This window comes from Microcaecilia unicolor, chromosome 11 (genome assembly GCF_901765095.1).
Source record: "Microcaecilia unicolor chromosome 11, aMicUni1.1, whole genome shotgun sequence".
Classification (NCBI taxonomy): Eukaryota; Metazoa; Chordata; class Amphibia; order Gymnophiona; family Siphonopidae; genus Microcaecilia; species Microcaecilia unicolor.
Genome location: NC_044041.1, coordinates 83,559,963 through 83,577,225, shown reverse-complemented (window position 1 = coordinate 83,577,225; position 17,263 = coordinate 83,559,963). Strand labels below are relative to the sequence as shown.

General features: G+C 46.1%; 1 protein-coding gene across 1 annotated transcript in view; it reads right to left on the bottom strand.

Annotated features, from left to right (window-relative positions):
* Positions 1 to 17,263, bottom strand: part of SHD (Src homology 2 domain containing transforming protein D) — a 63,368-nt gene that overhangs the window by 19,809 nt on the left and 26,296 nt on the right. The window contains exons 2-3 of the mRNA XM_030220141.1: positions 4,188 to 4,317; positions 1,116 to 1,346 (exon numbers count right to left, since the gene is read on the bottom strand). Of these exons, the coding sequence (XP_030076001.1) occupies positions 1,116 to 1,346; positions 4,188 to 4,317 (361 nt within the window). The remainder of the gene's footprint in view (positions 1 to 1,115; positions 1,347 to 4,187; positions 4,318 to 17,263) is intronic.

Genomic DNA, 17,263 nt, shown 5'->3' with positions numbered 1-17,263 from the left:
GCCTTGAAGGCCTGGCTGTTTCACCAAGTCTTTGACTCTGCTTAGGTTTTTTCTCCGCTTCCATCACCATTGCATCTACTACCCAGCTTTAAGTATTTGAATGAGTCTAACTGAATGTATTGTCCTCTTTCCTATCAGGAATTGTAGTTCTTTTTTTATTCTTATGTGTTTGGTTTTTAGACTGTAAACCGCCAGGGCCGCCGACTGCCCCCCAAATCTAGGCTGCTGTGCCACACCCCCCCAACTCGGGCCACTCCCCACATTTGGGCTGCCGCCCCCTTGCCTTCCTTTGTCCGACTGCTCCTCCTTCAGTCTGTCGTCTCCTGCTCCTGTGTGCCGGGACCCGGATGATTGCATTAACGCGATAACCCGGGTGCACCAACATTTCAGTGTGATTGGGGGTGCTAAACACAGAACAAATTACCCATTCCTGGATACATCGAACGAGCTTGCTGAACACTGAGGGTGTTCAGCACCCACACAGCTGCCTGTTACGGTCATGAACTCTTTACAATTAAGCCTGGTCAAGGAACAGACAAGAGAAAAGGCCAAAAGGATAGGCAAAGACAGACAGTAGAAGCTACAGAAAATAACTATAGGGGAGAGAGAGAGAGGGAGGAAAAAAAAAAGCAAAAAGCACAAGGAGAGGCAGAATGAGAAGGGGAAGAAGAGCTGAGGAGAGAGAGAGAGAGAGGAGGGGAAGCATCAGTGACAGAAGTACATTGTGCCATCTAATTAAGAGATTTGCAGAGCTTTTTCACGGCTGATATTACCAGCCAATGGCAGAACTCCCAGAGGACCCAAGTGGAAAGAACCTCGGCAGGCTGCACTACACATGGAGTAAATGATCATTTTACAGGGGATCAGGAGCAATTACATAGAACAAGAGATGGTGAATAGCCATGGAGAGAACGCCAGGACTGGGGGCAGGAGAAGAGGAGAGAGAAAGTATTTTATATGGTAATGGAAAATCTATTTAATCTATCAGAAGATGAATCGCTTCTACAGGCAATTTCTTTACTCAAGAAGTTACCAGAGGTTGCCTCTCTCTGACCGCTTGTTCTCCGCCCTGAGGAAGGAGACTCGCATGGGTAACAGGCAGAAGGGACAGGTACCTGCAAATGCTCTGGATATATGGTCTTTCTTCCACTCCCAGGGCTGGTCGTATTCATCTGCTGGCCTCTCGTCATCCTGTGGCAAACGGCTCTCTCGAGGCCTACTGCCTATGGGGCTCTCACACTCTGACTCTCCCCCACCATTCTCCTCATATGGGGTGTCATAGAGCTGCACCCCTTTCCTGAACTTCTTCACTCTGCGCCCCTGTCTTTCGCTTTTCCAATTAAATTCTGGGAAGACAATACAAGTGGAGATATTTCATCAAATGAGGCACAGAGACAACCAGATATACACTACTGTGATTTACCTTTGATCAGGAAAGTGGTATAAAAATATGTCAGTTGATATTCAGTCTACGGCAGTCAGCACTAACCGCTGTGGGCAGGATTAGCCCTGGATATTCAATGCTGGACCATGTGTGGACACTGGCATTGAATAATCTGTGGCTAATTCAAAATGTACAGGCCACCCACAGCTTAGCGGGTTCCTGCTGATATTCAGCCAGGACACACATAAGTAAAAAGTATTTCCCTACCTCCCCTGATCATGATCTCAATCCCCCTCCCTCTCTCCACCATCGAAAAGCAGTTTACCCTAGACTACGCACCCCTTTCCTCCTACCTCCATAGGCCCTCCCAGGCCTACCTTTTTAATCTCAAGTGGTCTACCAGGGTCCTATGGGTAGGGTGCCCACTCTCTTTTGCCTGTCACAGCTCGTTGCACAAAATAGTTGACATGATCCCTAGCAGCGGCTTCCTGGTATTAGTGAATACTGCAAGACTGCTACTAGGGGATGTGGCAGCTATTTTGTGCAAGCAGCCATGATGGACAGGAGCGAGTGGGTATAGTTCCTGCTTGCAGGACCCTGTCAGACCACCAAGGATTAAAAAGGTAAGCCTGGGGGGGGGGGGTCTATGGGGTGGGGTGGGAGGCCTGGTCTGGGGTTTACTACCTTCAGGAGAAGGGGGCCCAGGAATCCCTTAGGCCGCTACCTAGGAGTCTCTGCTGCCCAGTTAAATCATTTTGAATATTGGGCCGATACTAATAAAGAAATAAAAAAAACATATGTGTGCAGGTGCACAAAGAAAGCCTTCAAGGGAAAAGCAGACACATGCCCCGTCATGCAGAAACTGGAGGGCACATGAATAGAAAGCACATGAAGAGTTAAGTCACACGCAGACAAGTAAAAGAGAACCATTACATACAGAGGCAGAAAAGTACACACAACATAAAGAGTGGCAAATGTGCACACAGCTTCTTTCATTTTTCCACTGATACCCAAGTCTTTCTTCACTTCTCTCTCTGATTTTTTTTTTTAACATAAAACCTGCCTATCTTATCCTAGGCAAAATATGATGAAACACGCATATCATAAAAATACATTGAAACAAAATCCATACTGTCATTCATCAAGACACAGGATGGCACTCAAGATGGGGTGCACCACCCGCTAGTCCCCTGCAGTGGCGTAGCCAGATAGCCAGTTTTGGATGGGCCTGAGCCCAAAGTAGGTGGGCACAAAATTTTCTCTGCTTTGTTTTGAGTGAACTGAAATGCCGGCTGCGCGGGGGAGGTGGAGGGTGGAAAGTGGAAACAGATTACAAATTGGCTTCATTACCTTGCTTACACTGGACTGGATAGGTTCACTTCCACTCTGGTCTTGGGCAGCGCTTTCTCCCTTCTCCATCCCCTCCCGAGTTTTGCATTTCTCCCTCTCTTCTGCCCGCTCTCCCCGTCCGCGTGGTCTGGTCATTTTTACTGCCCTGATGCGCCGTTCTCCCTCCAGCACCAGCGAGTCCCATAGTCAGCCTTCTCCCAGCGTGCGTCGTCAGGCCTGTCCTCAGGCGCGTGTCCCACCTTTGCGGAAAACAGGAGTTGCAGAGTAGGTGGGACGTGCCTAAGGAGAGGCCCCGACGACGCACGCTGGCAGAAGACTGGCTATGGGAATCACCGGTGCTGGAGGGAGAATGGTGCTTCAGGGCAGTAAAAGTGAGCAGACCACACGAACGGGGAGAGCGGGCAGAAGAGGCAGGAAAATATTGGAGCCTCGCTTGGGAGAGCTACGCCACTGGTTGGGTTGGGGCTAGTTAGGGTGGGCGGGCCTGGAACAAAAGTGGCTGGGCCTGGGCCCGTCCAGGCCTGCCCGTGGCTATGCCCCTGGTCCCCCGATACAGCACAGGACCAGAATCAAGTGGCAGGAGTTCCAGTTTCTTCTGAGATGACAAAGAGAAGGGGCAGAAGAAGCAGTCCGGGGGTGGGGGGAGGGTACTTTGACTTAATGTTGAAGAATCCCCCTTAGATGGCTGTATTTGCAAAGGGCACATTTCCTCCTTTGTGCCAGGAGCTCTCTTTTCCTTAAATGTTCTCTGGATCCAGAAAGGCTGTATAGACTTTGAAGACTAGTTGCTTAGATGTAGAGGTCTCTAGATTATTATGGTGGTAAAGTCTGGTGGGGGGGGGGGGGGCTGAGGAATGGGATCTTGTGCAGCAGGGGCATAACTAGACAACAGATTTTGGGTGAGCCTAGGCAAGACGTGGATGGGCACCAAGTGTGTTCTCTCCCCTCCCCCCCACCAAAAAAATCTCAGCCTAGGCAAGACGTGGATGGGCACCAAGTGTGTTCTCTCCCCTCCCCCCCACCAAAAAAATCTCAGCTGGCAGGAAAACGCTTCTTTCCACCTTGGCAGTCTGTAGCAAGCATGCGCTGAAAACTTTTTTCATTACCATCAGGGGGGAGTCTTCAGCTGGCAGAGCTTGGGATCCCCACCAGCTACCACTAAACATGTGCTACTGTTGCCCACCCAGGTCCACCTGTGGCTACACCACTGTTGTGCAGTTATCTATCCGGAACAGTGGAGAGTTTAGAATGAAGAAAATTCAATCTGACTGGCACAGCCAAGAGGTCAGATTTCTACAGTTGCATTATAGCCCTGCAGTGAACAGGGATCACTGAGCAGACTGAACGGGCAGTTCGCCTTTTCTGCTTTTGACTACTATGCCAGATAGTGATGGGGTTCTGAGCAGGCTGCTCTTGGCATTCCTTTGCAGACTGACCTGGGTCGACACCTCACCTGTTATGGCCCGCTGAGCCTCATAGGGTTCAATGTAACCATTGCTCTCTTGTCCCTGCTCTTCCTCTGTGCTTCCCACAGATTCCTGATGCACATCAAATGGGTCCGAGTACTCACTGTTCCCAGTGACCTGAGGAGAGAGAGGTAAATCAGAAAGGATTTAATACCAGTGGTCCACTGTTTCAAGTCCTGCCTCATATCCAAGCTGCAGCTAACATTTCACTCAGTATCAGGATTACTTAGAAAAGAGCTATCAATGAAGGGGGGGGGGGGGGGGTCCTCAGACAAGGCCGCTAATACTCCACCTCCTCAAAGAGCACCATGCCAGCCCAGGAGTGGAAATCTGTCCTAAGAGACCCGGTGATCCAGTCACCAAGACCATCATGGAACTGAACGAACTTTCCTGATCTGGTGCTTGGTATTCTGGCCTCTGAGTCCTATCAGCTCAGAGGTTTATCCCACTTAGAGCACAATATAATACCTAATGCGTTATCACATGCTAATGCAGATGTCATGTCATGCATACCATGCACTGGTGCACGATAAGGCAGTGGGGATTACTAATCTACAAACTGCACTTTGCTTCAAAACTGTGACTCTCTCACCCTCAGCCTTGGCCCCTTCAGCCTGCATTTATGATTCATCTATCTACCCACCCACAAGCTATACAACCCTTCAATAAAGGCACAAAATCTCCAGACTGCAGCCACAGCCATATAGCTCAAATTTCACGTTGCCCAGAGTTACAGATCCCAGGATGTACACATAGTGCTTCTGAGGCCAACGAAATTAAAAACATATTTTGCAAAGAGACTTCTGTCCGTTACATTTCCTCAGAAGTAGTCATTCTGATTTATTATGTCTGAATATACAGCCATGTGCCTAGTGGCCATTTTCAAAAGGAAAAAGGTTGCAGGTCAGGGCCAGTGGAGAACTTCAGCTGCAATGCAGAAAAAGAAGGCGATTTCAAGAAGGTTCCAGGAGACAAAAAACAAAACATAGCTGTTCCTTTTTTTTTCTGAACAGGTACAGATGGTACTGAAGGAGGTTTAATGCCAGCATGGGCAGGGTATGGAGAGAGTTATGCAGAAGTCAATAACACGACAAAGAACTGGACCTGATTCATTAAGGGGTGCCTTTGTATTAGGCTAACAATACGTTTCTTGGCTAGTTTGGGGGAGGTGTGTTCTAGACCAAAGGTGGGCAACCACAGTCAAGGGGCCACAACCCATTCGGGTTTTCAAGATTTCTGCAAGGAATTCGCACAAGATTCTTTTCCATGTACTGCTTCCACTGTATGCAAACAGATCTCATGTATATTCATTATGGAAATGTTGAAAAACCCGACTGAGTTGTGACTCTCAAGGACCATGGTGGCCCATCCCTGTTCTGCTACAAGTGCTTTGATCAATCGTTTTTCTGCATATCGCTGTTAGTCAATTTTTGGTATATATACCCAAAGTTTTTGATGCAGTAATTGAAAGCAGTAGAAGAACCTACTTTGGATATTGAATGACAGAAGCACAGTTATTGGATTGTTGAGTTGAAGAATACCGAGATTGTATTTTTAAAGGAATTAGTTTTTGAGGGGCCCTTTTGCAAAGCACCAGTAAGCCCAATGCAGACTTACCACTCGCTAAAAAGGAAGTACTGCCAGGCTACCGCAGCAACCCAGCGGTAGTTCCCACCCCCTGCCCTCTGTCATACTAGCACCAGTGTGTGGTGGTAGTAGTCAGGCAGTGTCACGCACTTCCCAGTTACTGCTGGGTTAGTGTGGGAGCCCTTACCGCCGGGCTCCCCCCGAAATGGCTGCATGGTAAGTGCTTCACTTGCCACACGACCATTACCTGAAGAAAAGAAAGACCTATCTTTTACTGGCTGTGGTAAAAGGGGGCCTCGCTGAGCGACAAAAACACGCGTTCACACCAGTGCAGGCCCCCTTTTGCCACAGCTTGGTAAAAGGGGCCCCCGAGTCATATGCACTGGAGGTTTTTTTTGACTGATGATTACAACTGGCTTCCATATAGCATTACTGACTTTGATTTTGAATGCTGCAGACCAGGGGCGTAGCCAGACTCGGCAGGAGGGGGGTCCAGAACCGAGGTGAGGGGGCACATTTTAGCCCCCCCCCCCGTGCCCCCGACCCCGCCACTGCCGACAACCCCCCTCTGCACCACCCTGCCATTGCCGACACCAACAACTTTGACCCCCCCCCCCTGCCGACGACCCTCTCAACCCCTCTCCCGCCGTCAACCTGCCATCGCCGTCTGCTACCTTTGCTGGCGGGGGACCCCAACCCCCACCAGCCGAAGTCTTCTTCTTTCTTTTTGTTTCTGAGTCTGACGTCCAGGGCCAAATCTACGGGGACCCAGGCCCCCATGGCCCCATAGTAGCTATGCCCCTGCTGCAGACCTGCCGAGGTCTTTTTCCTCCATTTACATTTAGTGGAGTAGTGTTTAGAATAGTGTTATTTAAATTAAAAGAAGACTTTATATTTTGCAACAAGTATTGGCTGCTGTTAGATTGTGCATTGATTTTGGATCAGTGGATATTTTTCTACTTTTTGAGATTTTTCATCCCTGATCTAATCAAATAGACGATCTTGCCTGAATGTACAAATGATTCCTAGATTGCATTACAGTGGTGGTCTGAAGGGGGGGGGGGGGCAAAGTGATGTGTTAGCAGAAACAGGGTGTATTGATAAAAAGGAGTGTAGGCTCAAAAGGCAGGCAAGACATGTTTGTTTTGTCCAATAAACAGGTTTGGTCTTATATTTTCAATGCATTCAGGCGAACTAACAATTTCACCCATATAACTTTTCTCACAACAGATTCAAAATGGGAGTAAAACCACTGACAAATCAGACCCCTCCCCTTGAACTGTTCCCGCTAAGCTGAGTGGGAGTCCTCCAACTGCACTGTTGCTAGCAGAGGGGGTATTGCTTCAATATTGTGTTCACTGGAGTCCTGCAGAGCTAAGCTTTGCCATACTGGGACAGACCGAAGGTCCATCAAGTCCAGTATCCTGTTTCCAACAGTGGCCAATCCAGGTTACCTGACAAGATCCCAAAACAGTAGAATACATTTTATGCTGCTTATCCTAGAAATAATCAGTGGATTTCCCCCAAGTTCATCTTAATAATGGCTCGTGGACTTTTCTTTTAGGAAGTTATCCAAACCTTTTTTAAACCCGCTAAGCTAACTGCCTTTACCACATTCTCTGGCAATGAATTCCAGAGTTTAATTACATGTTGAGTGAAGAAATATTTTCTCAGATTTGCTTTAAGTTTACTACTTTGTAGCTTCACTGTGTGCCCCCTAGTCCTAGTATTTTTGGAAAGAGTAAACAAGCAATTCACATCAACCCGTTCCACTTCACTCATTATTTTATAGACCTCTATCATATCGACGCACAGCTGTCTTATCTCCAAGCTGAAAAGCCCTAACCGCTTTATCCTTTCCTCATAGGAATGTCACCCATATCCTTTATCATTTTCGTCACCCTTCTCTGTACTTTTTCTAATTCCACTATACCTTTTTTGAGATGCGGTGACCAGAATTGCACAGTATTCGAGGTGCTGTTGCACTATGGAGCGATACAAAGGCAAAGGCAATTTTGTTTTCCATTTCTTTCCTAATAATACCTAACATTATATTGACTTCCTTAGCTGCCACCTTCCTTATCAGCGCTTTGCATTTGACTTGACATTCCTTATGCTGTTTCTTACTATTTTCAGTTGGTTCCTTCTTCCATTTTCTGAAGGATTTTCTTTTAGCTCTAATAGCTTCCTTCACCTCACTTTTTAACTATGCCGCCCAGAGTACTTAAAGAATAAATTAGCCCTTTACAGACCTTTAAGACCTCTCAAGGATCATCACTATCTGTACCTTCCTCAAAATAAATTGTAGGATGTGACACCCACCTGGGAGCCTTCTGAGGAGCAGCCACCATGCTCTGGAATTCAGTGGCGTTCCTGGGGGGCTGGCACCCGGGGCGGATCGCCGATGCGCCCCGCCCCCCCGGGTGCAGCGCCTCCCCCCCGATGCAGCACGGAACACCCCCCCCCGGCGAAAGGACACCCCCGCGAAGGACCCCCCCCACACGCCGGGTGCACGCCGCTGGGGGGGTGCTGCGCGCGCTTGTCCTCCGTTGTTCCATGCTTCTTCTCTGCCCCGGAACAGGAAGTAACCTGTTCCAGGGCAGAGAAGAAGCATGGAACAACAGAGGACAGGCGCGCGTGGCACCCCCCCAGCGGCGTGCACCCGGGGCGGACCGCACCCACCGCCCCCCCTAGGAACGCCACTGCTGGAATTTACTCCCGGCTACATATAACTCGAGACTACCTCTACTTCAGGAAGCTGGTGAAAGCCTGGCTCTTCTCCCATACATAGGCTGAGGGACTATACACTCATTCTGCACCTGGACTAGCTTAAATCAGTTCCTTATCTCTTGTTTAACTATACAGTGAACTTGCCTTGAGTTTAACTAACCATCAAATTATCCCAACTGACTCTGTACCACGCATCTTGTTCCCATCATATACCTGTTTTTGGTTCTTCAGCTATATGGTAAGCTGTATTGTAGAAAAACATTAGCATCATATCTATGTTAGTTAAATGTTCTAATGCATGCTTATTAGGTGTATCGTTAGTATTATGCTAACATTGTGCTATATCTTTGGTATTTGAATTCCAGTGCTGTTAAATGTGTATATTTTTAATACTGTTTCATGGTAGTAAGTTTCAGTTTACTGTTTTCAAGTTTACCTCATTTATTGTATTTATGTTTATTCTTGGTTATTTTACTATTGTTAGTTATACTGTTAACAAAATTATAAGTTTTATGTTAAGCTGTACCTGCTGTACATTGCCTTAGGTGAATCTCTTCATAAAGGCAGTTAATAAATCCCAATAAATAAATAAAATAAATACATACAATAATGCATCCATGTATATTATCTAATTAAGGGGAAATTCTCTATATGGCATCTTAAAAGTTGTTGCTCTAAAACCACTCAGTTAGTGAGATTCTATAAACTATGCCTAACGTTAGGCGTAGTTTACAGAATATGCTCAGGCGCTGTTCTTGCAACAAATATGTAGGTGCACCCAAGCCACCTAAATCCAGGCCTAAATACCTGTGCCTAACTTAAGACGCAGATTAGGTGTATTCTATAATAGTGTGCATAGTTTTTTGAAACGCCCACAACCTGCCCATTCCACGCCCCCCTTTGAACTGTGCAGATTAGAATTTACACGCACCTTGTTATAGGATACGCCTAGAAAGTTGTGCGTGTAAATTCTAATTAACAACCAATTAGCGGCACCAATTGGACAAATTAGTGCATACAACTTAAAGCACCATATATAGAATTTGGGGGTTAGTGTTCGTTTGTACCTTTTGGGACCCAAATAATATCCCACTACTCAGGAAAAAAGTCTTTAGTTGGAGGAGAGAACTGACTAGGGTGCAGGGCTTAGACACAAACTTCCTATGGACTCACTGCATTGCCAGACAGTCAATAAAATGATACTGTTCACAAATTTGTCAGCCAATTTCATTTTCTGCAACTTTGGCAGGCCTCAAACAGCAAATATCATATTAATATATTTCCTGCAAAGAGATGGTTATGGGTGCCCCAAAGCCTCTTCAAGTCATTATCATACAGCAAATAGGATTATAGACCATAAAGGGCAAATGTTCAACGCAATTACTCCACGTCAAAATAACTTTGGATGATGAAGTGCATCTGTGACCAATGAATGCATTATGAAAGCCACATTTCGCCCAGCCATCTTTCACACACGCTGGTTCACTCCCAGTCAAAAGCTGGCTGGCGAAATTGTTTGTGAATGCAAAGAAATCCACATTGTGAAGAGGATGATTCTTTTTTTAATGATACTTCAAAGGTATGAATGATTCATAAGCCAAGGGCATGTTATCCCTGGAAAGAAATTCTAGACCCAGAAGTCCTAGTAGGAGGGTGAGGAAGTGTATTTTCTCCTAGAGGGTACTGGTTAAATGGTACAATCTCTCACTGGAAGTAATGGTGGCAAAGACCATCTTTACACCAGATACCCCACAATTCTATGAACTTGTGTGCTCAAATTTCTGATTAGCGCAAAAGGTTGTGCACACAAGTTTTAGAAAGCTTAGTTGCACAAGTATCTTAATTCAATACTTGACCTTAATTGTCATGTAACTGCCCTTAGCTGCAGTTCTACGAGTTGCATGCTCAAATTCCTGATAGTGTAACTTTAAGGGGTGCAGACCTAGGAGGGGCAAGGGTGAGTCAGAGGCATGTCAGGTAATTACATGCACGGGTTACAGAATGCTATCATGTACATGCCTAACTGCCTTACAGTTAGGCGCCAGCCCTATGAGGAAAGGCTTCAGCTTGGAGAACAGACGGCTGTGTGGAGATACGATAGAGGTCTATAAAATACTGAGTGGAGTGGAAGGGGTAGATGTGAGTCACTTGTTTACTCTTTCCAAAAATACTAGGACTAGGGGGCACGCAACAAAGCTAGTAAGTAGTACATTTAAAACAAACCATTAAAAATATTCCTTCACTCAGTGTATAATTAAACTCAGGAATTCGTTGCTAGAGAATGTGGCAAAAGCAGTTAGCTTAGCAGGGTTTAAAAAGGTTTAGATAAATTCTTAAAAGAAAAGTCCATAAGCCATTATTAAGATGGACTTGGGAAAATCTACTACATATTTTGGAATAAGCAGCATAAAATCTGTTTTACTGTTCTGGGATCTTGCCAGGTACTTGTGACCTGGATTGGCCACTGTTGGAAACAGGATATTGGGCTTGATGGACCTTCAGTTTATCCCAGTATGGCGATGCTTATGTTCTTATGAGCTGACATGAGTGCTTGCGCCTAAAGTTAGGCATGTAAATGAGAACTTACGTTAATATTCTATAACGGCAGGTGTGCACACAACCCTGTAACAGAATTAGCGCTTAGTGCACATCATCCTGGCGCCTACATTTCAGTGACCTTTTGAGAATTTATCCCATACTGGGTTGCATAAGATAAAGACCCTTCCCTCCTCATTCTAGAATCCTGTGTGCATATTTTCTTGCTTAGTAAACAAAATTGTGCATTTAGGCTACAGAATAGTGCCAGTTACACGTGTAAGTTAATTGGCAAATTAACTGCTAATTGGCACTTTGCAGTTATGCACATAACTACTCCTAGTCGCTATTCTAGACACACTTATGGGCCGATGCTCAGAACTCCTATGGTAAGCCAACAGCGCAGAAACCTAACTCGCCAATGCTCAAAGGAAATGGTATTCACATTATCTGTGCACTGTAAAAGCAAAAGCAAGGGGGGAATGTTCTTGGCACATGTGCAGAAGAGTTTCGCAGTAAGCTTAGCTCCTGTGTGCATGCACCTTGGCAAACCCGACTGTTTTCTGCGCCTTTAAATATAAGGGAAGGCAAGGGGCGGAGCAAGATGGCGGCAGCAACATCGAACCGTGGGTGAACCTCTGGTAACGCTGTGTTTAAACCCATTCCTCCTGGAGTATTTTCTTACTAAAACTTCTACCTCTAAGTTTGCTGTGATGCCACATACCAAGAGGAAGGGTCTCGTGAAAACCGGAGCCCAGCCGGTTTTAACTTCTACTCCAACACAGACTACCATTGAGGGATTCCTCGCGAGAACCCCTGTAACGATGCCGGGAAACCCCGCTGAGCTCGTAGCCCGAGGAAGAGCCAAGCTCTTGGTGCAGGATGTCTCGTTGTCCCCCCCGGCGCGCCCACCACCACCGCAACCGATTGTGCTCGATGATGGAGGTATAGCCCTAAACCGCGAAGACGGGAGAAGAGAGCTACACCTGGGTCCCCACCTCGATGTCGCAACCGAGGCCTCTAAAACAACGACGGCTGAGAGTAAGGCACAGAGACTAGGAACACCTCAGATCTCCTCGCCTGCGGTGACGCTTGAAGCAATATGGGAAACTCTGCAGACGGTGATGATATCAACGAGCAAAATTGAACCGTTAGTGAGTAATGTAAAGGAACTAACTAATGCATTTTCCTCTATGAAAGAAGAGGTTTCTGAAAAGATTAAGATTTTGTCAAATGAAAATTCTAAATTGAAGGAAACCTCAGTTAAATTAATACAAGATAATATGCTGATTCATAACAAGTTGGAATACTTTGAAAACTATAATAGGAGGCTAAATTTACGTTTTTTGAATTTTCCACGGACTTCAATATCTACACCACTGGAAACCTTCAAAAGGTATTTGGTGGAAAACTTAAAATTTTCCCTGGAAAATGTGCCTCCAGTGAATAAAATTTATTATCTTCCTACAAAGAAAGCTGGGCAAAGGCTAGATCAACCGGAACTAAATGTGTCAGAATTGTTGGAAACCTCATTGTCCGATGTAACTGAGCGACAAACTTTGTTGGTGTCATTTATATTTTCCCAAGATTTAGAACTTGTTAGGAAGATGGCCTTGAAGAATATACAAAATCTATTCTATGGAGGGAAAATCTGGGTATTCCCAGATGTTACTAAATTAACCCAAACTAGGAGGAAAGACTTCTTAACACTTCGAGCAGAAACTTTGTCTTTAGGAGCCTCGTTCCACTTGAACTATCCATGCAAATGCAACGTAAAATACCTGGGGGTGAAATGTGTTTTCTTTTTGCCTGAACATTTAAAACAATTTATTTCTCAGAAAAAATTATTATAGTGCTTGTTGAATTTAAACCGTTATGCTCTGCCTCAAGATTTGGATATTGGGAATTGTGATTATGATTTTGGGGGGTTATAATAATCTGCTATTGCTTTATTGCATCTAGTGATTTGTTTTTGTTAAAGTACTTCTTCCTAAGTTAACGGCTCTTAGCCCCTAATTTTGGTGGTCTAAAACAAGTTTATAATAATTTCTTGGATTTGTTTAATTTGATGTTTTCCTAACTGTTTTTCCTACTCAAGTAGTAATGCTTGTAAAAAATTGTGAAAATTGAATAAATAAAATAAAATAAAAAAATATAAGGGAAAGGGGATGGGACTTGATATACCCCCTTTTTGTGGTTACAATCAAAGTGGTTTACATATTATATACAGGTACTTATTTTGCACCTAGGGCAATGGAGGGTTAAGTTACTTGCCCACAGTCACAAGTTGCTGAAGTGGGAATGGAACCCAATTCACCAGGATCAAAGCCTACTGCATTAACTACTAGGCTACTCCAGGGCTGCCGAGGGGGGGGGGGCAGGGGGGACAAAATTCCCTGGGCCTGGCGCCACAGTCCCCAGTCTCCGTCGACAGCCCCTCTCCGTTTTCCACCAGGCCCCCTGCATTGAAATTGATTTGGCAGCGCCTCACCTCCGTGTGAAAGAGCAGCAGCAGATCGCCTCCCTTCAGGCCTTCCCTCCCTGTCTCTGATGTAATTTCCTGTTTCCGCAAGGGCGGGACACAGGGAGGGAAGGCCCGAAGGGAGGCGGTCTGCCGCTGCACTTTCACACAGAGGTGAGGCGCTGCTAAATCGATTTGAAAGCAGGGGGCCCGGTGGCGGATGGAGAGGGGCTGTCGACAGAGCCGAAGGTGGGTGGGTGAGACCGGGGACTGCAGTGCCGGCGGCATGAGCAGCGATTGGAGGAGCGGCAGCAGTGGTGGGGCCCCATCTCTCGGCGGCCCTGGGCTGCTCCTCCACTCCTCATTAGTGTTTCAATTTATTCTTTTTATAACTTGGAATGCTTATATTTAAACACAGGAAACAGGTGCGAATATGTACTTTCACTTTTGGGTTTGCTCTGACTCGCGCAATTCATTTCTCACTACCAGTGCTTAGGGGCTTGCACGGGTTTCCTTCTGCTTCCGAATTATACAAAAGAACTGACAGATTTTAAAGAAAGAATCATGAGAAATCCTCTCTTCAAATACCCTAACGCCTGCTCCAAGCTGGCGTTTTCAGTGGCAAGGTGGCTTTACTTTGTGCGCTGTTCTCATTAACAACCATTAGACTTGGAGGAGTGGTTCAAATCCCGCTGCTGCTCCTTGTGATCTTGGGCAAGTCACTTAACCCTCCATTGCCTCAGGTAAAAACAGATTGTGAGACCTCCTGGGACAGAGAAATATCCAGTGTACCTCTAGGCAACTCACCTTGAGCTACTAGTGTAAAAGTTGTGAGCAAAATCTAAATAAATAAATAATAATAAAATTAGCATGCTATTTGCACTAATGTTTGGCGCTCATTGTCTCCTGCACTAGAGCCTCTGAGCATTATGTGCTAGTGCAGGCACTAGTCCAACACTAATCACCTCTGGTGCCCATGTTTGGTTGTGAGCATCAGCCTCCTTAGTGCAGAAAATCTCTATGGTGTAACTGCAGGGTGGCATGGATGGGTGGGTCAGGGAATTCCCACCATGTATACACTAAAATTCTAGAACACTTTTAGTTACATGAGCAACTGCAACATTTAGTCATGGTAATTTACATCAGACATTAGCATGGTGTAAGTGGCCGCACCTAAATGTTAATACACCAGTGTCCCCTTATGCAAGCATTATATGTGTAATTGACAATACAGAATTCATGCTTAGCACTCATCCTAGTGTCTAAGGTCCCAAGGCTCAAAAGTAAATGCAGGCCCCAGGTGCCATTAGCGCTGTACTAGCGCCTGCATTTACCTGCTTAGAATGTTCAGAGGTTCAGTGTGTGGGAACAAACGAGAGCGCAAACAACGCAAATAGCAAGCTAATGTAGTCAAACTCATGTAAAATGAGGTCATTTTGTATTCATCCCCAATTCTCAGAAGAGGGCCCGAAACAAAACTGCTTTACTGCTGCAAAAAATAACGCCAGGTCGGAGCAGGCATTAGGGTGTTGGAAAAGAGGATTTCTTACGATTCTCATGCTTCTCTCATGAATCTTTCTGCAAAATCTGCCAATTTTGATTGCTTTTGGAAGGAGAAGGAAGCCTGTGCAAGCCCTTAAGTGCTGGTTGTAAGAAACAGCAGACCCAAGTGAAAGCACACACTGGCGTCTGTCCCCTGCGTCTAAATTTAAAGGGTGCCAATGTAAATTTAAAGGGTGCCAAAATATCGGCCTGCTTGTCCGACATTGCTGCTTGGATGTCCACCCGCCACCTGAAACTGAACATGACCAAGACAGAGCTTAATGTCTTTCCACCCAAACCCACTTCTCTCCCTCCACTCTCTATCTCTCAGTCGATGGCACCCTCATCCTCCCCGTCTCATCTGCCCGCAACCTTGGAGTCATCTTCGACTCCTCCCTCTCCTTCTCTGCGCATATCCAGCAGACAGCCAAGACCTGTTGCTTCTTTCTCTATAACATCAGCAAAATTCGCCCTTTCCTATCTGAGCACACCATCCGAACTCTCGTCCACTCTCTCATCACCTCTCGCCTTGACTTCTGCAACCTACTCCTCACTGGCCTCCCACTTAGCCATCTATCCCCCCTTCAATCCGTTCAGAACTCTGCTGCACGTCTTATCTTCCGCCTAGTCCGATATGCTCATATCACCCCTCTCCTCAAGTCACTTCACTGGCTTCCGATCAGGTACCGCATTCAGTTCAAGCTTCTCCTACTAACCTACAAATGCACTCAATCTGCAGCCTCTCATTACCTCTCTACCCTTATCTCCCCTTACACTCCTACCCGAAACCTCCGCTCACAGGACAAATCCCTCCTCTCTGTACCCTTTTCCACCACCGCCAATTCCAGGCTCCGCCCTTTCTGCCTCGCCTCTCCCTATGCTTGGAATAAACTTCCTGAGCCCATACCCCAAGCTCCCTCCCTGCCCGTCTTCAAATCCTTGCTCAAAGCCCACCTCTTCAATGTCGTTTTCAGCACCTAACCATTCTACCCCTATTCAGGAAAACTCTAGACTGCCCCAATTTGATTGTCTGCACATTTTGTCCATTAGATTGTAAGCTCCTTTGAGCAGGGACTGTCCTTCTTTGTTAAACTGTACAGCGCTGCGTAACCCTAGTTGCGTTTTAGAAGTGTTAAGTAGTAGTAGTAGTAACTAGTAGTAACACCAATTTTAAAAAAGAGTTCCAGAGATGATCCGGGAGATTATAGACTAGTGAGCCTGATGTTGGTGCCAGGCAACATGGTAGAGACAATTATTAAAACCAAAATTACACAGAATATACATAAGAATGGATTTATGAGACAAAGCCAACATGGATTTAGTGAAGGGAAATCTTGCCTCGCCATTCTACTACATTCCTTTGAAGGAGTGAACAAACATGTTGAGCCGGTTCACGTGGAGGGGCATAATTGAACAAAAACGTCTATCTCCATGGGCGTTTATCTCCGAGAACGGGTCCGTGAAGGGGCGGACTGAACCATATTTTCGAAAAAAATAGACGTCCATGTTTTATTCGACAATTTGTGAGCTGGGCGTTTTTGTTTTTCAGTGATAATGGAAAATGAAAGCGCCCAGCTCAAAAACGAATAAATCCAAGGCATTTGTTCGTGGGAGGGGCCAGGAGTCGTAGTGCACTGGTCCCCCTCACATGCCAGGACACCAACCGGGCACCCTAGGGGGCACTTTTACAAAACAAAAAAAAAAAGGTAAAAGAGCTCCCAGGTGCATAGCACCCTTCCCTTGTGTGTTGAGCCCCCCAAATCCCCCTCAAAACCCACTGCCCACAAGTCTACACCTTTACTATAGCCCTAAGGGGTGAAGGGGGGCACCTACATGTGGGTACAGTGGGTTTGGGGGCGCTTTGGAGGGCTCCCATTTACCAGCACAAGTGTAACATGTGGGGGGGGGGGGGATGGGCCTGGGTCCACCTGCCTGAAGTCCACTGCACCCCCTAATAAATGCTCCAGTGACCTGCATACTGCTGCCAGGGAGGTGGGTATGACATTTGAGGGTGAAAATAAAAAGTTGTGAAATGGCATATTTTGTGGTGGGAGGGGGTTTGTGACCACTGGGGGAGTCAGGGGAGATCATTCCCGATTCCCTCCAGTGGTCATCTGGTCATTTAGGGCACTTTTTGGGGCCTTATTCGTGGAAAAACAGGGTCCAGGAAAAGTGCCCTAAATTCTCGCTAAAAACGCATATTTTTCT